This window comes from Heteronotia binoei, chromosome 15, assembly GCF_032191835.1.
Source record: "Heteronotia binoei isolate CCM8104 ecotype False Entrance Well chromosome 15, APGP_CSIRO_Hbin_v1, whole genome shotgun sequence".
NCBI classification, from domain to species: domain Eukaryota; kingdom Metazoa; phylum Chordata; class Lepidosauria; order Squamata; family Gekkonidae; genus Heteronotia; species Heteronotia binoei.
Window position 1 is genome coordinate 49088201 of NC_083237.1, and position 24768 is coordinate 49112968.

Here is a 24768-nt window from a genome sequence, read left to right on the forward strand (position 1 = left end):
AATGAAATCTTGTCTGTCTTTTTTTTTTTCTTCCCACAAAATATACTTTATTCTAATGCCAAAATACATAAAAGAACAAAAATAAACTACGATCACATTAACCAAAATTTCCATATAATTTACACTAATACTAAACACAATAAAACGAAGGAAAGTGTGGTTTACCAGTACAAGCATCTATTATATTCTTATACACAACTTTATATTCCCTTTTCCTCTTACTTATCTCATTAATTTTCAATATCACATTCTACAATTAATTGGTTTGATTCTCTTAAACCATCTCAGTTATTACATTTGCACATCCATTCATAAAACAAATTCCATTTACATATTTCCCATCTCCCTGATCTTATCAAATTTGACAGAATATCAATCTCTACTATATCCAAAATCTTAACCATAAGTTTGTCCATGAACAGTAAGTCTCTTTTTTTCCAGTACTGTGCTAGTAAAATTCTGGCTGCTGTAACAATGTGCAAAACCATATATTTAATTTCTTCCTCCATCTTAGTAGGTACAATACTGAGTAAAAACAATTCTGGCTTGAATGGAATTTCTATCTTTAACATTTTATGCAGTAGTTCATGTACCTTTATCCAGAACCCCCAAACCTTTTTACAAGACCACCAAACATGGAAATAAGTGCCTGTATTGTTTCCGCACCTTGTCTGTCTTGAAGGTGCCATTAGACTCCTGCTTATTGTTGCTTCAAGAGACTAACACAGCTACCCCTCTGGAATTTTGATAAACAGATTCCCGCAAATTGAATCTGCTCTGGAGGCTGGAGAAGAATCACATTTGATCACAGCAAACAATGAGGTAAGACTTCATTCAGTTCATCCCTTAATCCATAGGGATGCCTAGATAAGCAGGCTGTGCAAAGCAGCTATTCCACATCAGAGGAGGGACAGAGTCCCTGTTTCTCAGGATTAGGGGAACTGATTCAATCCTGAACTTTTTCTGGCGATACCCTAAATTTCTGGGAGACGTTTGGACAAATGAGGAAAACACTCACCCAAGTATCCTACCTAAGGAAAAGACACAATGAGCCTTCGTCACTAATTTGGGAATGAACGATATTTTTGTTTTTCTCAAATGGCCAGGCCTGTATGTTCCCGTTATACTCAGGAGAAGGCGGGAATCAAAAATATATTTCCAAGCCACAGCAGAAAGATTTCTCAGTGTGGTCTGTGCATTTTCCATTGGAGGTCTGGAACAGCCCCATACTAGGGACCACGGGGGAGGGGGCCATGGGGGCGGGGGCCTTTTAGATCATGCAGGAGGCTGGTGACTGCTCTTGCTGCCCCTCCCAGTGATTTGGACTCTACCAATCAGCTGATTTGTGGACCCTTTAAATGGCATCGGAGGGGCAACAGCAGCTCCTGGGTGCTCCTCCCATGCAATTTACATCATGCAGGAGGGACAGGGGCAGTCCAGGGGTGAGGGCCCCTCCAAAACTGGCAGGGGGCCAAGCTCTGTGGCCCCCTGGTTAGCTGCAGGCCTGGTTTGAAATGAGCAAAACCTTCACTCTGAGTTTCAAAAGTCCCCACCCCACCCCCACAGAGAACAGGTAGGAAAAGGGCAAGTCCATGCAATTGCTTTCCAGACTTACCTCAGCCCACCTTCAGACAAATGCTAATAGGTCTACTAGACAATAGTATGGTTGAGCAACCTCCCCACCCTGCCCTTCAAAGAGGAAACAGAGACCTGGAGGAATTAACTGCTCACTCAGGTGCAATGCTAAAAGCATGCTTGTGAACATTTTCTCTTTAATAAATACTTTATAACTTTGGGTGCTGGTAGTGGTTCTCTGTACCACACACTCCTCCACAGTCTTTGACATGTTATTTCAAAAAGAGTGCCGGGGAGAGGGAAGACAGCCAGCAAATGGCTATTCCTCCAGAGGCGCACAAGGCAGCGAATGGTCCCCATGGTGACCAGGTGTTGGGCAGCAGGAGATACATCAGTAGAAGAAGCAGACAATGACTGCAGATTTATATTCTTTAAACTCGCTTTTAACGGCTGAAGGGAGGTAGCTGCCGGTACTCCATGGCACCAATAATCCCACTGAATCGTTATAACTGAATCAAGAACATCAGATTAATCAGAAACTTGGTTTTAATGATTGTAAGCTGTATGATTGATCTTATTGTGTAATTTGTTTTTAATGTTTTATGTGGTTTAATTTGCCGTTGTTAGCTGCCCTGAGCCCGTCAGGGGAGGGCGGGATATAAATCTGATAAAATAAATAAACAATCTCTTATATCTTCTCTCCCCACAACACACACACTGTGAGGTGAGTGGGGCTGAGAGGGCTCTCCCAGAAGCTGCCCTTTCAAGGACAACTCCTGCGATAGCTATGGCTGGCCCAAAGCCATTCCAGCAGGTGCAAGTGGAAGAGTGGGGAATCAAACCTGGTTCTCCCAGAAAAGAGTCCACACACTTAAGCACTACACCAAACTGGCTCTCTGGCAAGGCCTCTGGACATGGAAGGGAAGCTGGGTGTCCTGACCCTCCCAGCGGGCAGTTCCTACACAGCTCAGGTGGTGGTGGTAGGTTACCAGAGAGAGAAAAGCCTCTCCAGGTGTTGGGAAAACCTTGGAGGGCAGGGTGGAACAGGGCCTGTAGGCCATAGCAAGTCCATTTCACCACATGATCTAAACACACCCAAATCAAATATATTCTCATTCCTCTTGAGACCAGCCCATGAAGTTAATCCCCTTTGAAAAGGAAAGCATTTGTTATACCTGTGGATAGGTGGGGGCGGGGCTGCTAGATAACAGGTACCCGGGAGCCATTGGCTGCCTCAAAGAGAGTAGAGGAGGAATTAAGGGCATTTCAGCACTAGCAACAGTGCTGGTGTGCAGTGTGGCTGGAACTCTGTGCCTGCTCTGCTGGGAGCTTTCTGAGAATGGAAGGGTGCTCTTTCCACCTGCTCTTGCGGGGAAGGAGGTAAGTGACTTTTGCAATACTTTTGCCAGTAGCTGAAATTAAAGGAATTGTTTCACAATGGACATGACATCCCCTCCCCGAAGTCTCCAGTTTCTTTCTGAGATGTAGACTTTTGTTCAAATTGGGAAGGAAAATTGTCTTTGAGGGGGGCCCATTTGAGATGCTTGTCATTATGTTAACTTTTCCCCCAACCCCCCCCTCCCATGACCCTGCCCAAGTCCAGCTGTGACTTGCAGATGCCAGCCTCTAGGTGGGACCTGAGGATCCCCCAGGATTACAGCTCATCTTCTGACTACAGAGATCAGTTCCCTTGGAGAAAATGGATGCTTTGGAGGGTGGACTCAAGGGCCTTGTACCCCACTGAGATTCTTTTGTCCTCCTCAAGCTCCATCCCCAAATCTCCAGTTTTCCAACCTGGAACTGGCAACTCTACCCCTCCATCCCCTACTGCTGGCCAGGGGGACCTGGTAACCTTAGGATGGGTGGTGCCCGACCAGCCTGACTTCTGACCAAGTGGGGCATGGCCTGGCCACTGGTGGAGCAGGCTGTCTTCTGTCATCATAGACAGGAAAGGAGGGACTTGTATTGCTGCAGCTGGTAAAGTCAGGTGTGGTCCTGCCACCTGACCCACTGTATATGCATTGACACCAAGCGAACACTTGGGGAGAGGTGGGGCTGCTGGATAGTATATGCCTGGAGGCCACTGGCTGCAGCCAGGTGAATGAAGGTGGCGTTAAGGGAATTGCAGGTGGAGAGCAGTGGGTGGGGTTCGTAGTTACTCTTTGCCTACTCTGCTCTGAGAATGGAAAGCTGTTCTTTCTGTCTGCTCTTCAGGGTACGGAGGTGAGTGAGTTTTGCGATACTTATAGTAAAGTAAGTAAAGTAAATTTATTTTTCTATCCCGCCCTCCCCCGCCAAAGGCGGGCTCATAACCAGTGCTTGAGACGAAAGTCTCCAGTTTCTCTCTGAGATGTGGACTTTTGTTAAAAGTGGGAACGAAAATTATCTTTGAGGGGATCCATTTGAGATCCCTTTAAAGATGGTTGTCATTGTGTTTAGCTTTTCTCATTTTGTCAGATGTTGGGGTCTGGGGCTGGAGTAACTAAGTGGAAGACGTGCAGTGGGAAGAGGATTGTGATGCTAAGGCAAGGTTTTCCCTTAATGGACGAAACACCAGGGCATGAGGAAGTGCGCAGTCTGAAGCAGCACCACACCCTTTTGTATCCATTGACTTCTATACACATAGAAGGGTGTCAGTGTGTTCAGAATTGTACAGCAAGGAGACCCGTGGAAGGAGCCCTTTTGTCTCTTTGCCAGCTTTTCTTGGCACATAAGAACATGGGTTGGGTTTTTTTGCGGTTTCGGAGAGTGCCCGTCACCATCTAATTGTCACAGACTTCGGGTTGAGTGAGTTTGGGTAGGTTTGCCAATGCTGAGGTGGGAAATTCCTGGAGATTTGGGGATGGAGGCTGGGGAGAGGTTTAGGGAGGGGAGGGGATGGTGTAATGACATCTAGCCTAGTCCACCCGCCAAAGCAGCCATTTTCTCCAGGGGAACTGATCCCTGTCATCTGGAGATCAGTTACAGTTCTAGGGGATCTGGAGGGATCTGGAGGTTGGCTGCCCTACTTTGGGGGTATATCAGATATGACCCATCTCTGCTTTAGGCCTCTAGGATGGGTGACTTTCCACAATGTAAGGAATGAAGTGGCTTTTGACCCTGATGTGCCCAGAGTTGGCCCAAGACAGTTGGCTGCCTGCAGGGGAATGAATATTTGAATGGCACTTCCTCCCCTGCCACAACGCCTCAGGGCAAATGCAAGTGGGGAAGCCGGGTTATCTGTTATCACAAAAACAAAGAGACTTGTAGAACAGGTGTTGAGTGAAAGGCCAACTAAGTTTTTATGTGTCAGGAAACACGTCATCAAGTGTGTTTAAGTATCTATCTATCCAGGTGATGTTTTAATGATCAGAGCAGAAAGGCCAGTGGAGGGTGAGAGCCACCACCACCCCCTTGTTGTTACATAGGCCAAGTAGGATTAACATAAAATAATACAGCTGGTTAGCCTGGGCATACACTGAGCCTCTGACCAGTGGGTACCAGGGCTGCCAGACCCAGGTCACAGAGCTGGGTTCTCCCAGTTTTCAGGGCTTCTCTCTGTTGCTGGCCAACTGGTCAGTAATGGAAACCCTATCCCCAAAAGTCCAAGGCAGCATTAACTACTACGGACTTAAAAGGGTGTCATTGTGTTCAGAAGGGCTTTTTTGAACAGGAACGCACAGGAACACAGTTCCAGCTGACTTGGTGTCAGGGGGTGTGGCCTAATATGCAAATTAGTTACGTGGGCTTTTTCTACAAAAAAACCTTGTGTGAAACAATGATGACATCAGGGGGTGTGGCCTAATATGCAAATGATTCCTGCTGGGCTTTTTCTACAACTAAAGTCCTGGTGTTCAGGATTGTACTGCAAGGAGACACATGGAAGGAGTGAGACGATAAGGGTGACCTTTTGTCTCAAAGACATCTCCTGAGATAGCTATGGCTGACCAAGGCCATTCCAGCAGCTGCAAGTGGAGGAGTGGGGAATCAAACCCGGTTCTCCCAGATAAGAGTCTGCACACTTAACTACTACACCAAACTGGCTCTCAAAGGTTGTTGACGTGATTGCCAAGGGTGCCAGAGCCACTAAAAGCGGGGAGTCCTGCGGCTTCCTGGTCCCAACTCCACACCCTGGTCTCCAGGCTGTCCAGTGGCTTGGGGCTTGCCTCCTGAGCCAGTGAACTGTCCTTACAGGAAATGGCAGCTTCAGACAGCAGGCTGCTGAGCTCCCTCCCCAAACTGCACCTTCCCCAGACAGTCCAGGAATTTTGTAAGCATGACGACCTCTCTTTTTCCTGTACCCAGTACAGACACAGGAACCTTATGTTAGCTCCATTATTCCCTCTAAGCTGAGTTAGTGGAAGCTAGATCACAGATTTTTAGTCTCCAGCTCACACTTTTTTGCCTTAGCTCAGGAAAACTGGCCCCAGAGCGCACTCATTTACGCAGTATCTCACAACTTTAATGCCAGTAGCTCACAAAGTAGAGCAGGGGTGGCCAAACTGCGGCTCAGGAGCCACATGTGGCTCTTTCACACATACTGTGTGGCTCTTGAAGCCCCCACCACCCTGTTGGCCAGCTTGCAAAAGGCATTTCTCTCTTTAAATCACTTCTCCAAGCCAAGCCAGCTGTGCATTTAAAGTTAAAGTTGCTTTCTTTCCACCCCTCTCTCCCTCCCCTTATCTATTTGCCTTCCTTCCTTCCTTGCAGCTCTCAAACATCTGACGTTCGTGTCTTGCGGCTCTCAAGCATCTGATGTTTATTCTATGTGGCTCTTACATTAAGCAAGTTTGGCCACTCCTGAAGTAGAGTTTTTGCTCACAAGACTGCACAGCTTAGGGGTAGCATTGGTTAGTTTACCTTTTATTTTTGTAGTTTAATATTTATGAATGCTGAGCAGGTGGCTGGATTTCATGGCCATTTTGTTGTACAAATCTGCACATCTGCATGTCCTTGGCCAATAAAAAACATACAGCGAAGTCCAGGTGAGGAGGAAGGAAAAAACATTTATTGCAGAGCCAAGCCAAAGGCCTGGATACCAAGCTGCTCTGAGCTTTTTCAAAATAGTCAAATTCTTATATACCCTTGAGGACACATTGGCACGTGTTAGCATATACACGAACTATTTGGTGGCAACATCCAGTATAATTTTATCATGAGAGCCAGCTACACACTACTGACATGCTCTGCCATGGTGGCATAAGCCCATTGAACAGGATCTACAGTATTTTTTGCACCATAAGACTCACTTTTCCCCCCCAAAAAAGTGGAGGGAAAAGTGTGTGCGTCTTAAGGAGCGAATACTGCAGGTATATCGCAGAAAGAAATTCTGTTTCACATGCACCTTGACCAAATAAATCCAGTTTGGGGCTCTAAGAGCCCCCCCTACTTCTATTGTTGCTTAGAAACACAGCAAAGATTCAGTAAGGCATAGCATAACTTAGGTTAGTGTTATAAATAAGCAGTTTGGTGTAGAGAGCCAGTTTGGTGCAGTGGTAAAGTGCACGGACTCTTATCTGGGAGAACTGGGTTTAATTCTCCATTCCTTCACTTGCAGCTGGTGGAATGGCTTTGGAATCACAGAATCATAGAGTTGGAAGGGGCCCCTAGGGTTATCTAGTCCAACTTTGGGTCAGCCATAGCTCTCACAGAGCTGTCCTTGAAAGGGCAGCTTCTGTGAGAGCTCTCTCAACCCCACCTACCTCATAGGGTGTTTGTTGGCGGGGGAAGGAAGGTAAAAGAGATTGTACGCAGCTCTGGAACTCTGAGATTCAGAGCGGAGGGCAGGATATGAATCCAATCTCCTCCTCCTCCTTTTCTTCTTCTTCTCTTCCTCCTCCTCCTCCAGGCCTTATGAAACCTTGTGAGAGAGTTATAGCCCAGTTTGAGGTCCCAAACCACAGTTTGAGACCCATCACATTTAAGTGGCCAATTCATGTTTCTTATGAGCCAAACCAATTTATGCATCTCTGAGAAAAGTTTCCAAGAGAGATTGAATAGTTATGCCTCCCTGCCCTTTATCCAACAAGAGGAATCTGTCAAGTTCCTTTCCATTATCTGTATTTCTTTGATGTAGGCTGTGGAATGTGTGAGTAGAATGCTTAGTCTGCTGCGGAATCTAAACTTAACCTGCTTGCCTCCTAGGAGCCGGGAAACTACTTGGTCCCAAGGTCATTACTCCCTCCCTGGGATGTTTGGTAGACAGCTTTGTAGTGAATGTGTGGGTGACCTATAGCCACTACATTTTAACTGTCTTTGAGCCCTAAGTTCAGGCGCGCTTCTAACAACCATTGTGAGGGTATATAATCTGAGCCTGTGCTGTTGTGTGTCACTGTTGACACCGACTGGCCGAGTCAGTATCCATGTATCCTGTCTTACAATAAATGCTTATCCAAACATATGAAGTCATCTTTATTGAAGGAAAAGTGGGAACTTGACAGAACCACAGTTCGACATTGAGTAACCACAAGATAAAGATCAACTGTGATGTAGACGCAGAAAACAATGTCATAAAATATCCAATAAAGAATATTCAAACAGTATCTAATCTTTATACATCCAGGTAGGCAGCCGTGTTGGTCTGAAGTAGTAGAACAAAATAGAAGTTGATTGCACCTTTAAGACCAACTTGGTTTTATTCAGAAAGCTTAAGTTCTGAATAAAACTAAGTTGGTCTTACAGGTGCAATCGACTCCTATTTTGTTCTTAGCTTTATACAATGTCTAATTTATGCATCAAAACTCAGAAGCTATAACTTATCCTTGGAAACAATCCAACAACTAGTGCTTCAATACAAGTAGATAGATATTGGATTTATATCCCGCCCTCCACTCCGAAGAGTCTCAGAGCGGCTCACAATCTCCTTTACCTTCCTCCCCCACAACAGACACCCTGTGAGGTGGGTGGGGCTGGAGAGGGCTCTCACAGCAGCTGCCCTTTCAAGGACAACCTCTGCCAGAGCTATGGTGGACCCAAGGCCATGCTAGCAGGTGCAAGTGGAGGAGTGGAGAATCAAATCTGGTTCTCCCAGATAAGAGTCCGCACACTTAACCACTACACCAAACTGGCTCTCCTTAGGAATAATATAGACCAGTGGTCCCCAACCTTTTTGGCACCAGGGACCGGTTTGTGGAAGTCAATTTTTCCACAGACCGGCGGGGGGAAGGGGGGTGGATTTGGGATGATACAATCGTGCACTTTATTTTGGTGTGGTGGTTACGTGTGCAGACTCTTATCTAGGAGAACTGGGTTTGATTTCCCACTCCTCTGCTTGCACCTGCTGGAATGGCCTTGGGTCAGCCATAGCACTCACAAGAATTGTCCTTGAAAGGGCAGCTTCTGGGAGAGCTATCTCAACCCCACCCACCTCACAGGGTGTCTGTTGTGGGGGAGGAAGATAAAGAAGATTGTGAGCCACTCTGAGATTCAGAGTAGAGGGCAGGGTATACATTCAATGTCTTCTTAGTATTTGTTATTATTAAATTGTAATATATAATGAAATAATTATACAACTCACAGCCCGGTTGCTAACAGGCCATGGACCGGGACTGGTCCACGGACCGAGGGTTGGGGATTCCTGATATAGACATACAAAGAACCCTATGTATGTCCCAAGGGCAGTCCTGAAAATGTGCTGCAGTGAAGTAAGTAATCTTGGGTCGCGAAAAGACTTGTTCATGAATGACCACAAAAGTTAATAAGGTTCTCTATGATATAGAAGATCCTCTTCGTATAACATGGCTCCCACATCATGCCATCGTGTTGTTTGTGATCTTCCTCTTCCAAGCTTGTAGAACAAAGGGAATTATACTGGCATTTTGGACTATTTGTGAAGGTACAGATACATTAAAAACTTGGAGCGTTTTCGCACTTACCTTAAGCCGGAGCGATGTCCCTCTTCACCGCGCAGCGTCTGCACGGTTTTCGCACTAATTGCTCCGCAGAACCTGGAAGAGCCTCAAAGTCCCGCGGCTTTTGCATCGCAAATATAAACCGCCAAAAACTAGTTTACATTTGCGACGCAAAAGCCGTGGGACTTTGAGGCTCTTCCAGGTTCTGCGGAGCAATTAGTGCAAAAACCGTGCAGACGCTGCGCCGTGAAGAGGGATGTCGCTCTGGCTCTAGGTAAGTGTGAAAACGCCCTTGGTGTTTTTCCAGAGAGAAAGTTCCAAATGTTGTCATTGAGTAGGGTTGCCAAGTCCAATTCCAGAAATATCTGGGGACTTTGGGAGTGGAGCCAGGAGACTTTGGGGGTGGAGCCAGGAGCAAGATTGTGGCAAGCATAATTGAACTCCAAAGGGAGTTCTGGCCCTCACATTTAAAGGGACTACACGCCTTTTAAATGTCCCCTTCATTGGAAATAATGGATAGGAGCACCTTCTTTCGGGGCTCATAAAACTGGACCCTCTGGTCCAATCTTTTTGAAAATTGGAGGGTGTTTTGAGGAGAGACACCAGATGCTATGCTGAAATTTTGGTGTCTCTGCCTCAAAAAACAGCCTCCCCCTCCCCAGCTGGGCCAGTGCCCAAGATACACACAGATCAATTCTCTATTATACTCTATGGGAATCGGTCTCCATAGGGAATCATGGAGTGCCCATCAGACATTTCCTTCCCCCCCCCAGCTTTCTGGTGACCGTGAAGTGGAGGGAGGGCCTCCAAATCTGGGGATCCCCTGCCCCCCACCTGGAGATTGGCAACCCTATCATTGAGTGTTCTGCATATTCAGAAAATTTATCTAATGAAGGTCACGAACGCAATGATGGAGTGATCCGGGAGCATCTGATGAAGCTGGCTCTAGTCCTCAAACACTTATGCTGGAATAAAGGCTTGGATTCTGCCTAAAATTTCCATGTGTGTAATGGGTTTTTTTCTTCTTCACCATTTCCCCCTCCCAGACCTGTCCCCCAGGAGCTACATTTCAGGGGGTATTTTGGGCTTCAGGACATGAGGGGAAGTCATGCTTCTTCAGATGGGAAGTCTGTGGAAATCTGAGGTGTGATCCAAGACCATATTTTGTTAGTCTTCTAGATGCCTTAATGCTCTCATTTTATTCTTGCTGCAACATATTAACACAGGAACCCCTCTGGAATCATTTACAAATTGCATTTCCTTCTCGGAAGCAACAACTTAAAAATCAATATGGGTTTACTTTGTATGACAAAAATGACTCGTTGTACTTGTTGGACACCAGAGGCAAATTTTTCTTATCGTAGGTGAAATGGGAATGACCAATCTAGATGTTTATGCGGCGTGATTAACTGGGGTGGAAAAGTAAGTACTAACTGATTGTCTGCACTGTCTTCCTACAGCTATAAATACATCTGCATAATTCTCTTGTGCATGGGTCTCGTGTTCTATGTCACCGTACGCAAAGGCAAACTAGTCAATGCTAAAGGGAAATCGGTGATCACCTCAGCACCAGAACAGATGACAACAAGAGGATCTGAGTTACCCTTGAAGCTTTTGTCTGAGGAAGAATATAAGTCCCTGTTCCAATTTGATGGAATTTGGTAGGTTCTCCAAGCACGGCTTTCTTCTCTGAGTATTTAACTTTGGGAAGTAGAATGAGACAAAACTGTATTTTGTCTCCCTTTCTTCTTTATCTTTGTGTTAAAATATTAGCTATCATTTTAAAATCAAAACCTTCTGGGAGTGATTGGGGTTCTTTTTTCTTGGGGGGGGGTACATTATACAGACTAATGTGGTGATTAGGGAGGGTAATTGTGCCAAGGTGTGTCCCCCCCAAAAAACTTTGCCAGTAGTTGTGTTTTACCTCAGATGTGAGAGAGACCAGACTTCATGTCACTACTGAAAGAGGAATGGAAGGCAATATACAACATCTTAAGACAAGTTAGAGTTCTTTGAGAGGGTGAACAAACATGTGGACAAGGGGTGACGCAGTAGGTGTTGATTACCTAGACTTCCAGAAAGTATTTGATAAAGTTCCTCATCAAAGGCTCCTAAGTAAACTCTGCTGTCATGGGATAATAATAATAGGACAAGTCCTCCTGTGGATTAAAAACTGGTTAATTATCAGGAAACAGAGAGTGAGTTTAAATGGGCAGTGTTGACAGTAGAAGGTGGTCAGCAGAGGCGTACTGCAGACTCAGTACTAAGTCCGATGCTTTTTAACTTGTTCATTAATGATTTGGAGTTGGGAGTAAGCAGTGAACTGTCTAAACTTGTGGATGACACTAAATTGTTCAAGGTGGAAAGAAAGATCTGTCGAGGCTGGGCAAGTGGGCATCAACATGGCAAATGAGGTTCAAAGTGTACAAGTGAAAAGTAATGGACATTGGGGCCAAAAATCCTAACTATAAATAAAGAAGAAAGAAGATGACGACGATGATGATGATATTGGATTTATATCCCAGCCTTTACTCTAAATCTCAGAGTCACAATCTCCTTTACCTTCCTTCCCCACAAGAGACACCCTGTGAGGTGGGTGGGGCTGAGAGAACTCATACAGCAGCTGCTCTTTCAAGGACAACTTCTACAAGAGCTATGGCTGACCCAAGGCCATTCCAGCAGCTGCAAGTGGAGGAGTGGGGAATCAAACCTGGTTCTCCCAGATAAGAGTCTGTACACTTAACCACTACAACAAATTGGCTCTCGGTATATACTTATGGGATCCAAACTGGTGGTAACTGACCAGAAGAGAGATCTTGGGATTTGTGGTAGATAATTTACTGAAAATGTCAATTAAATGTGCAACTGCAATAAAAAAAGGCAAACGCTATGCTGGGGATTACTAGGAGGGGGATTCATTGAAAACAAATCAGCCAGTATCATAATGCCTCTGTATAAATCAATCTCTCTCTCGGCTTGGCTTCGCGAACGAAGATTTAAGAAGGGTGCAATAGTCCACGTTTGCTGCAGGCTCGCTGGTGGCTGACAAGACCAATGTGGGACAGGCAGGTCCGGCCACAGCGGCTGCAGGGAAAAGTCTGATTTAGGGTTGGTCCTGTAGCAGTGCGATTCTTCCTCAATCTCCTTTTGTCCTCAAGACCAGCTATGCGTGTGTTCTCAAAGGAAGAGACAGCCTGGTGGATGGTGTGCCTCCATGCTTTGCGATCTGAGGCTAGGTCAGACCACTGGTGATGGTTGATGTGACAGGTGCTAAGGGATTTCTTCAAGGAGTCCTTGTACCTCTTCTTTGGTGCCCCTCTATTTCGATGGCCGGTGGAGAGTTCGCCATACAGGGCAATCTTGGGAAGGCGGTGGTTTTCCATCCTAGAAATATGCCCTGCCCAGCGCAGCTGCGTCTTCAACAGCAGTGCCTCGATGCTGGTAACCTCTGCCCGCTTGAGGACTTCAGTGTTGGTCACAAAGTCACTCCAGTGGATGTTGAGGATGGTGCGAAGGCAGCGCTGATGAAAGCGCTCAAGGAGTCGCAGGTGATGACGGTATAAAACCCACGATTCGGAGCCATAGATGAGGGTTGTCATCACAACCGCTTTGTAAACATTGATCTTTGTGCCTTTTTTCAGATGCTTGTTGCTCCACACTCTTTTGTGCAGTCGGCCAAATGCACGGTTTGCCTTTGCCAGCCTGTTGTCAATCTCCTTGTCGATCTTGGCATCTGAGGAGATGATGCACCCCAGGTAGCTGAACTGCTGGACTGTCTTCAGAACTGATTCACCCACAGTGATGCAGGGAGGGTGATAATCTTCCTGGGGTGCAGGCTGGTGGAGAACTTCTGTCTTCTTCAGACTAACTTCTAGGCCGAATAGCTTGGCAGCCTCTGCAAAGCAGGACGTCATATGCTGCAGAGCTGATACCGAGTGGGAGACGAGTGCAGCATCATCAGCAAACAGTAGCTCTCGGATGAGTTTTTCCATTGTCTTGGAGTGTGCCTTTAGTCGCCTCAGGTTGAACAGGCTGCCATCGGTGCGATAGCGGATGTAGACACCATCGTCCTCATCTAGATTTACTGCGGCTCTTTGAAGCATCATGCTAAAGAAGATCGTAAAGAGAGTTGGCGCGAGAACGCAGCCTTGCTTTACACCTGTGCCTATTGGGAAGGGCTCCGAGAGGTCGTTGCAGTGTCTGACTTGGCCTCGCTGGTCTTCGTGTAGCTGGATGATCATGCTGAGGAACCTTGGGGGACATCCTAAACGTTCCAAGATTTGCCACAGGCCTTTCCTGCTAACGGTATCGAAAGCTTTGGTAAGGTCGACAAAAGTCACATACAGACCCTAAATCAATAGTGTGGCCTTATTTGGAATATTATGTACGATTTTGGTCACTGCACCTAAAAGTGTGTATTATAGCATTGGAGAAAGTTCAGAAAAGGGCAACTGAAATGATAAAGAAGAAGAAGAAAACTAAAGAGATTTGGAAAAATAACAATTGAAGGTGACATGAGAGATTTACAAAATTATGCATGGGATAGAGAAGACAGAGAAAGAAGTATTTTTCTCCCTTTCTCATAAGGTTGCCAGATCCAATTCAAGAAAGATCTGGGGACTCTGTGGAGCCAGGAGACTTTGGGGGTGGAGCCAGGAGCAAGAGTGTGACAAGCATAATTGAACTCTGAAGGGAGTTCTGGCCATCACATTTAAAGGGACTGCACATCTTTTAAACGCCTTTCCTTCATTTGGATATAAGGAAAGATAGGGGCACCTTCTTTGGGGGATCATAGAATTGGACCCCCTGGCCCAGTCTTTTTGAAACTTGGAGGGTGTTTTGAGGAGAGGCACTGGATGCTATGCTGAAAATTTGGTGCCTCTACCTCAACAAATAGCGCGCCCCCAGAGCCCCACAAATCAATTCTCTATTATACCCTATGGGAATCAGTCTCCATAGGGAATAATGGAGTACCCAGGAGACATTTTCCTCCCCCCACCCTGCTTTCTGATTACCCTGAAGCGGGGGGAGGACATCCAAACCAGGGCATCCCCTGGCCCCAACTGGGGATTGTACATACACACAGGAAAACATTGCAGATGGATTGAACAACACAGATTGCTGGTGAAAAAAGTCTTAAAAACCACTTAAATCCTTTGCAAACCAGGTTCTATTATATTCACAGAACACATCAAAAGAAATGTCCACAAACTGACATTTTACACTAAAATCATAGAGTCGATTTCTCTGATTCTAGTGTAGAATGTCAGTTTGGGGACAGAACTAAACCAGGATTAAAGGTCTAGTGTGAGACTCAGCTCCCTGAATCAGAGACTCAGAGCGGCTTACAATCTCCTTTATCTTCTCCCCCCACAACAGACACACTGTGAGATGAGTGGGGCTGACAGGGCTCTAACAGCAGCTGCCCTTTCAAGGACAACTCCTGCGATAGCTATGGCTATAGCTATGGCTGACCCAAGGCCATTCCAGCTGCTGTAAGTGGAGGAGTGGGGAATCAAACCCAGTTCTCCCAGATAAAAGTCCACACACTTAATCACTACACCAAACTTCTGCACACTTAACCACTACACCAAAAAGCCTCCTTCTGTGGCAATATCTTTTGAGACATCTGTCAAAAAATAACAATGACCTTTATAAACATACAGAACAGTGCATTCTATCTCATCAAAAGTGTGCTTGAACTCAGAGCAATGAGCCACAGTTGGTGTTTCCTCCACGCCCACTTTTATGCGTGACTTAAGACATTGCTGCTCTTTTGATGTGTTCTGTGAATGTAATAGAATCTGGTTTGCAAAGGGTTTAAGTGGTCTTTAAGACTTTTCCACCAGCAATCTGTGTTGTTCAACAAAACTGGAGATTGGCAACCCCACTTTCTCACAATACAAGAATTCCACTCAACGAAATTAATGAACAGATAAGAGGAAGGAGATTTTCACCAAAAGAATAATTAACATGTGGAATTCTCTGCCACAGGAAGTGGTGATGGCTACAAGCATAGACAAGTATAGAGAGCTTCAAGAGGGGATTGGATAAACTATGGTTGCCAGCCCCACAGTGGGAGTGGACAAAACCCCTGCTTTCCCAGGCTCTTGCCTAGGGTTACCAATCCCTAAGTGGGGGCAGGGGATCCCCCAGTTTGGAGACCCTCCTTCCACTTCAGGATCATCAGAAAGTGAGGGGAGGGAAATGCCTATGGAGATTGATTCCCATAGGGCAGGGGTCCTCAACCCCCAGTCCATGGACCAGTACCGGTCCACGGCCTGTTAGCAACCAGGCCATGTGTTATATAATTATTTCATTATATATTACAATGTAGTAATAATAAGAAGGAGGAGGAGAAGAAGAAGACATTGGATTTATATCCTGCTCTCCACTCTGAATCTCAGAGTGGCTCACAATCTCCTTTCTCTTCCTCCCCCACAACAGAAACCCTGTGCGGTGGGTGGGGCTGAGAGAGTTCTCTCCAGATGCTGACTTTTCAAGGACAGCTGTGCGAGAGCTATGGCTGACCCAAGGCCATTCCAGCAGCTACAAGTGGAGCAGTGGAGAATCATATGAACATATGAAGCTGCCTTCTACTGAATAAGACCCCTGGTCCATCAAAGTCAGTATTGTCTACTCAGACTGGCAGCGGCTTTCCAGGGTCTCAAGCTGAGGTTTTTCACACCTCTTTGCCTGGACCCTTTCTTGGAGATGCCAAGGATTGAACCTGGGACCTTCTGCGTACCAAGCAGATGCTCTACCACTGAGCCACCGTCTCTCCCCAAATCAAACCCAGTTCTCCCAGATAAGAGTCCGCACATTTAACCACCACACCAAAATAAAGTGCACGATTGTATCATCCTGAAACCATCAACACCCCACCTCCCCCAGTCCATGGAAAAATTGTCTTCCACAAAACGTCCCTGGTGCCAAAAAGGTTGGGGACCTCTGCCATAAGGTATAATGGAGAATTGAACTGCGGGTATCTGGGGCTCTGGGGGGGCTATTTTTTGAGGCAGAGGCATCAAATTTTCAGCATAGCATCCAGTGCCTCTCTTCAAAACACCCTCCAAGTTTCAAAAGATTGGACCAGAGGGTCCAATTCTATGAGCCCCCAAAGAAGGTGCCCCTATCCTTCATTATTTCCAATGGAAGGTAGGCATTTAAAAGGTGTGCGCTCCTTTTAAATGTGATGGCCAGAACTCCCTTCGAGTTCAATTATGCTTATCCCAACCTTGCTCCTGGCTCCAAGCTCAATGTCTCCTGACTCCACCCCAAAGTCTCCTGGCTCCATTCCCAAAGTCCCCAGATATTTCTTGAATTGGACCTGGCAACCCTACTTTTGCCACCAACTGACCATTTCGGGCCTACTTCTGGTTTCAGGCCTACTTCCAGTAGGGGGCAATGCTCTGGTTTTTGGACAAAACGATGGTTTGAGGTCAAATTTACTATGACCCAGCCCGACAAAGTGACATTTATGTCAGATCCGGCCCTCATAATAAATGAGTTCAACACCTCTGATATGTACTTCCTTGACCACCAGGATCAGTTCAATTTCTATTTGTTTAAGATGTTAGGGTTTTTTATGTGTGACCAAATCATCCGGCTTGTCACATCCTGAATCCTATAAAATGGGAAGAGTTTATGAGGCTATTGCCAGAGTGGAAGCCTGTGTGTACAGCTGCCCTTTGATTTTTAAAGCAGACTGGTAAATTTACGGCAGGGCAGCGTTTATCAACAGGTCACAAGTTTTTAGAATAGAGGAACTTCTGGCTTAACCAAAAAAGAAAAAGAACAAAATTCAAGTCTAGTAGCACCTGAAGACCAACAAAATTTCCCCAAGGAACAAGTTTCTGTGACTGTGAGTTTTGGCTCATGGTTCCAGGTTACATCATCTTGAGTTCAGGGGTGTCCGCAGATCATCCTCCTGCGGCACCTTTGAATCAGGCGGTTGGAGGGGTGTCACAGACGTGGCGCCCCCCATAGGAAGACTCTGGAAGGGTTTTTCTTTGGCATGGGACTTTTGCGGGAAGCTAGGGGTGCTCCTGTGCTTCTTGCATGTCCCAAGGCTCTGCCGCCATAATAGCTGCTGCAGCAGAAAAAGATGAACACCCGACTGCTTTCTTTTGTCCTTTCAGTAAGCTTTTGATGTATCGCCTTTCTACTTCTCGTGTGGCAATTCCATTTGGCAAGTAAGTGAGCTTTCAATTCCACTGGCTAATGGGTCGTTTTACATAACAACGAGCGGCTAGCTCAAAGGAAGCGATAAGAGGCTGATTATACGCCTCCTTCTCCTGCGAATGAGGCCTCGAAAAGTCAAAGAGCAATCTTAAGTATCGGTAATTACTTGAATTGGATTGAATACAAATACTTAAATCGACCCGGATTATAATTGGACATATGTTAAAGAGACTATTATTTAGCTGCAATATGATCTGAACATAGATATATTCTAGAGAGATCTGTTCTGTCGTCTGACTGCAATTGAAATGATAACATTTGAAATCTCAACTGGAGCTGATTCGGAATGACGATTTAACAGGATCTTTAAACTACTTTTCAACTTGGATTAAGAGACTTGAGTTTGCTGACAGAGAAAAATGGCACTGCCAAGCGAAATGTCTTATAAAAAAGATATATTATGGAATATTACTTCTCTGAAACATTGGCTCATTAATTCAGCTGATTAAAAAGCAAATGGGAGCTAGCGAACTTTCAAATCTACATGAGCTGAGTGCTAAAGAGATTCTGGTGACGTCTGCGGAATTAGAATGGGAAAGTGATCCGTTACGAAACGACCAAAAGAAAACCAAAATGGATCCTTATGGCGCAGTTACAAAACAAGACCGGAAATCAAGATTGAGTGAAGTCATGCTGAGAGGAAGAAATGGTGCAGAATTCTTCTTCCCATTTTTTGAGAGGGCAGGCCACATTGAGAAGAGAGAAGGTGCATCCCGGCCAGCTAATTAAGGTGTGGAAATCTTTCAGGAAGAAGGAACTTTTTCCCTTTGTGGATAGTTGGATATGGAGCTCTCAATAAGAACTGACATGCGATTTTAAAAGGCAAAGTGTGGTGTCTGGGTTACACTAAGTTGGTTTTCTCTGACGTAATATGGATATAGAAACTAAAGGAATCCAAAAGTTTTTAAATTTTGGGAAGAAGGATTCCTGAGTTCTGATTTTCCTTCTTGGTAAACAAATATGGAATTATGAATAATGAATTGATATGTGATTTTAAAAGACCAAGGGAGATCCTAAGGAAGGAAGGATGTTGTTAAAATTTTAGTTAAATATACAGTTAATCTGGATCAATGCTAAAGAGTGCAGACAACACATTTATTTATACATTGCAGATTTATTCTTAGTATGTTTATTTGGTGAAATTGCTCATATTGATATAAGAGTTGGATTAATTGTTAAAAAGGCAGATAGCACAATTATTTTGTAATCTGGTAGATTTGTTTTTAATATGCTCCTTTGGAAAAACTGTTTATGCTGAGAGACAAATTATTATGTTGTATCTTTTTAATTTGTTAAGGATAAAGATATGATTTTTATGTGCTTATTTTAACAAGGATATTGTTAAACCAACAAATTAGTCTGTGCTTTTAACATGATTAAGCTAAATCAGACAGCTTTGTGTTGAGATCGCTTTGAATTTTTTTTATATACTTATCTGTGTTCAAGGAGAATTGTTTAGATTTATATTGCTAGTATTAGTTTAGTAAAAAATTTCTATAATAAAAGACAAGGATGGTAAAATATATGGAGAGCTTCATACTTGCAGGTAGAATGAACTGGGTATTTTATTTGGAGGTAGAATTATAATTGATATATTTGTACTTTTTTCTGTTTCTATTCTTCCCACTCTGTAAAAGCCCTTTCTCCCCTTTTATGTATCTTTGCTCTTGCTTTTCCTCTTTGTAGTTAAAATCAATAAAAATTATAAAATTCTGAGTTTTGTCTCATGGAAGCTTGTACCTTGGAAAACATTGCTGCTCTTTAGATGCTGCTGGATGCTAATTTTATTCTACCTTTTCTTCAGATTTTGTTCTAAATCCTGACATGGCTACCCACCCCATCAAAATATCAGTGGCTGATGCTCTTCAAAATTTATGGCGTTTCAAACTTTGCCTATTCAATCCTCCCCAAAACAAATTAGAGCAAAGGTGTCCAAACTTGCTTAATGTACGAGCCACATAGAATAAATATCAGATGCTTGAGAGTCGCAAGACAGAAGGGAGGGAGGGAGGAAGGAAGGAAGGAAAATAGATGGGGGATGGAAGGAGAGTTGGAAATAAAGCTACTTTAACTTTAAATGCATTCTACAGGCTGCCAGCTGGCTTGGTTTGAAGAAGTGATTTAAAGAGACAAATGCCTTTTCCAAGCTGGCCAAGGGGGCAGTAGGGGCTTCAAGAGCCACACAATATGTGTGAAAGAGCCACAGGTAGCTCCCGAGCCACAGTTCGGCCACCCCTGAACCTTGCAGAGCCTTAGAAACTAACACATTTCTCAGAAATTATTTCTGTTATAGCATAAACTTCCTCTAATGCCATTCCTTCCATAATTCCCCTGGTTTAAGGTGGTTTTTTTAGGTTCACTTTTATTCTTATTATTTTGATCCTACACAAACTGCCCTTTATGGCTATCTGAGTTGCAGTGTCAGGTGTTCCAAAAACACTTCCTTCCTCCCAATCATTTCTACCTGTACACACTTCTATGTATACAGATGCAGGTGGAGTCTTGCTGCAGATGCTCAGCTGCACATCTGGGGCCACCAGGCAGGATCACTTTTTCCTCTATGTTCACAATTTTTTAAACACTCTGTCAAAAGGATTTGAACGGCTGTCACTTAGATAGGGTTGCCAGGGCCCTCAGATCCACCAGCAAGGGATGGGGAGGGATGAAATGACTTGGAGCAGGAGGAATGCTGAAAATAAACACAATGTGATGTAGGCACATTGGGGATGTCGGGGCAGGGGGGTAACGTTCTAGTTTGGGGGCAAAACTCTACCACAGACTTTAGTATCTTGCTGCTTTAGTATTCCACAGATTTTTGCCTTGTTTTCTCCTGCACCAGACTTCTCATCATTATTGGTGGGCAGGGTTTATACTAAGAGCCCTGTAAGCTCTCTGCCATTTTACCTGCTGAAAGGAGGTAGAAGTGAGCTCTGAGTCACAGAAGCTCATGTTGGAATAAATTTTGTCAGTCTTTAAGGTGCCACTGGGCTTCAGTTTTATTTTGCTGCAACAGACTAACAGTTACCCCTCTGGAATTTTTTTTTTAAATGGAGGTCAAGTAGGGTTGCCAAGTCCCCAGCATTCCCCAGCGATGTCATAACCCAGAAGTTATGTCATTGTGCTGTCGCTCGCAGCCGCTCTAGGCATTTCTGGGGAAACTCTCTGGTTTTCCCAGACACTCCAGCCATTTTGGGAGGGAAAACTTTATGGTATCTAGTGTACTATGATACCATAGAGTTTTCCCTGAAATGCCTAGAGAGGCCACGAGTGACATTGCTGGTGCAATGACGTCATTTCCCGGTGACATCATCATGACGATGTTGTGGGGGGTTCCCCACACCAGCCCAATGTGGGCTGGTGGGTTGGGAACCTCCTGGGTGGGGAAACCCCCGCCCATACTGGGGTCTTGGCAGCCCTAAGAACAAGGCTGGGTATGATATCAAGTGAGCTATGTAATGTTCAGTTCAATTACCACAATACAGTAAAACTAGATTAAGATACAGTGAAAATTACATTTTAAAACTTGTTTTATATGAAAAGGAAAAACTCCTATAAATGTGTGTTGAATACGAGTTAAATTATTAATTGGACTATGCTAACACTAGCTTAGTTTGGATTGTCTTTGCTGCTAAGGCAAAAGGGTATCCTTATATGAAACATCTGGCTCCGCATCTGCAAGTAAAAACATAACTTTTTCCTCCGCAGTGTGAGGGTCTCAATTGGCTAGGATTGTACCAAAGAATTTCTTCCTTGGGGCTGAATAAAGTGGACAGGCCAATGCACGGGTCTTCAGGATCCAGACCTCCACACATGCAGAGGCACTGAGCAACTGGTGTTTGGGTGTAACTGCCTTCAAGCATAGCTGTTTGCATTGTTTGAAAGTGAATGGATGTAAAAGCTGAACGTAATTTGGAAAAGGAAATCATGGACAGATATTGTGCCCTTAGATGATCTAATTTAATTGGTTTAAACCAGGTTAAAATTTGGTTTCTATTTATGACTTGCCTGTGTAAAGCAGCATCATGATATTTGAGCCCTACCTTCGGCCAAAAAGGTTCCTTTGACAACGTCTGGCAAATTATATATTTGAAGGAGTTTGCTATATTTGGATTGCCATTTAGGATCTTTTAGACTTACAGAGAAATGAATGCTTGAAAGATGATCTACTGGGGCCCTCTTCAATTTGTGCTGGTAATTAAAAAGGGCTTTGTGTGCACGTGCCTGAAGAGAAGGGAAACCCGGTTTGGCTCTCAGCAGTTCAGCTGGGGTATTTGGAGGCAGCACTAATAACCTTTTTAGGAAAAGGTGGGGGCTTTATGGTATTTTTGTATATGTTTAGGTGTGTGTGTGTATCTGCACCTGGAAGTCATGTCAACCTCTGGTGACCGATCCGTACTGGGGGCCTGGAGGATATTCAGAGAGGTGGCTGAATAAAGCCTGCCCCTATCCTGGGTATTTCAAGGAAGTCTTCCATCCAAGTACTAACCGCAGTCAACCCTACTTAGCTTCCGAGATCTGACAAGATTGGGCTATCCAGATCAGGGCTCAAGAAAAGGTTTTGAGTTCTCTCCAAGTTTGCAATCAGGGTGTCATTCTATCCCCAAACCTCCACACAGTAGAGGAGTTGGGCAGTTATCTTACTCTGAAAGAGTTTTAAGGCTAGGTCTAAATGGAGACCCCCCCCTTTGGAATGGTAAAACCTGAGAATTACTCCCTGTTGACTGGAGGGCTGTTGATTTTATCATTTCTATGTGTGCTTTCCATGACAGTGTGTCACTAAAAGTTACACCCAGGTATTTAAAGATTCAGCATTGATTGACTGGGGTCCTTCCCATCTATTAACCAGTGAGCAGTACACCGCCATTTTCCAAAGACCATCACATTGGTCTTTGAATAGTATATTTTTAAAAGCTTTTCTTTACAAAAATCACTAAGCCTGGACCTTCTTAACCTGATGTGAGTTACGAACTACAAAACCATATTGCCAGCATAATGAAGGACTGGAATCTTCCATGAGCCCAGGCGGGGAGAAAAAAGAGCCTCAAAGCCTCTCAGTGATGTCATTAATGTAAAAGATGAAAAGGAGAAGGGCAAGAATGCAATGCTGTTTCGCCCCTCTGACTACCGAGGTACTGTCAAGGAACCTGAGATACATACTCTAATTTTAGACATGTTACTATGGAATTTCCTCATTCAATGCACAAGGCATTTGTCAATATTTGAACCTGCCAACTTAGAGCAGAGCTTTTCTTTATCAGTTGAGTCAAAAGTGGCCGCAAGATCAACAAAGGCTGCATATCAGTGTTTGGTGGAATCCATTACACAATCTGTGGCTAGATGTTGTAGTGTCAGGCACCACCTAATAGTACTTTCGACATAGATTTTTTTTAAAAAAAAAAAAAGCTTGTTCTGGGGAGATGACCTGATTGTCGGCTTCCCAGTCTTCCACTTTTCTTAGTAAAAATTTGCTAAAAAGTTTGGAGGCTGTGTAATGATTAACTTTGAACTTTGAACGGTCACCTCAAGATTGGACTACTGTAACGCTCTCTACATGGGGCTGCCTCTGTACCGGACCCGGGAGCTGCAGCTAGTGCAGAACGCGGCGGCCAGGCTGCTACTTGGTCTCCCAAGATGGGAGCATATACGGCCAGGGCTGCGCGGACTGCACTGGCTGCCAATCATATACCGGATCCAGTACAAAGTGCTGGTCATAACCTTTAAAGCCCTATATGGCCAAGGACCGACCTACCTGAGGGACCGTCTCTCCCCATATGAGCCCCAGAGAGCACTGAGGTCAGTGGGGAAAAGCAGACTGAATATCCCTGGGCCAAAAGAAGTTAAACTTCAAAGCACCCGCACCCGGGCCTTTTCTGTTGCGGCCCCACAACTCTGGAACCAACTCCCAGAGGAGGTGCGGGCCCTGCGGAACTTAGACCAGTTCCGCAGGGCCTGCAAGACCGCCCTCTTCAAACAGGCGTTCACCAATAACTGAATTAATGTTTACCGCCAGATTAGTAACGTTTACCGCCAATGTTGACTTAGGAATGTTTTAATTAATTATTGATTATTGACTGATTTTAATGTGAATTTTAATGTGAATTTAATGTTTTTATTACTATTGTTTACCTGAAATGCTGTTAGCCGCCCTGAGCCTGCTTCGGCGGGGAGGGCGGGATATAAATAAAATTTTACATTACATTACATTACATGCCTTGTTACTTCTGCAAACAGTGCAGAGTAGGTGAGGCCAGAGCAATAGATAAAATAAAGGGTAAATAAATCACCTTAGAGACCATAAGGATATCTTATATATATATATAAGTGCTACAATATTGAAATTTTCTGGCTCTCCCATTGGCTGTGGGATGCACTCCATCAACCAATGGCCCATCAAACATCACTCAAGTGTATTTGCATGGCATTGGCTGACTCTGCTCTGTTCCTTGAGTGATCACGTCTGAAGAAGAATTGCAGATTTATATCCCGCCCTTCTCCCTGAATCAGAGACTCAGAGCGGCTTACAATCTCCTATGTCTTCTCTCCCCACAACAGACACCCTGTGAGATGGGTGGGGCTGAGAGGGCACTCACAGCAGCTGCCCATTCAAGGACAAGCCTGCGATAGCTATGGCTAACCCAAGGCCATTCCAGCAGGTGCAAGTGGAGGAGTGGGGAATCAAACCCGGTTCTCCCAGAAAAGAGTCCACACGCTTAACCACTACACCAAACTGGCTCTCCTTGAGGCACTGTTAGTTGGTTTTTAGTGGATTATTTGATATTTTAATCTTTTTTATTGAATTTTTGGTGTCATAAACATTCAGTGACCCAGAGCTCACTTCACTGGATGCATGAACAGTAAATATAGCCCTAATTCTCAACATTACTTTAAAGTGTGTCAAAAATACTACAAAACCTTGGAAAAAATAGGTATTTAAAGGGTTCCCCCTCCCACATTGGTGAAGGGTAATATGATCAACTGTTTTAGGCAGGGGTTTGCTACCTGTGGCTCTAGGATTAAATCTGGCTCAGTATAGAATCAAATACAACTCTTTGGAAAAGGAAATGTTATCATAAAGTATATCAGAGGATTATATAGGATGCAAGAATATCCACTGTGCAAA

General features: G+C 44.6%; 1 protein-coding gene across 1 annotated transcript in view; it reads left to right on the forward strand.

Moving 5' to 3' along the window:
• Positions 1 to 2895: 2895 nt before the first annotated feature.
• The window catches only part of LOC132583938 (beta-1,4 N-acetylgalactosaminyltransferase 2-like), a 53877-nt gene continuing 32004 nt past the window's right edge, over positions 2896 to 24768 (forward strand). The window contains exons 1-2 of the mRNA XM_060255688.1: positions 2896 to 2955; positions 10865 to 11065. Coding sequence (XP_060111671.1) covers positions 2915 to 2955; positions 10865 to 11065 — 242 coding nt within the window. The 5' untranslated portion in view covers positions 2896 to 2914. The remainder of the gene's footprint in view (positions 2956 to 10864; positions 11066 to 24768) is intronic.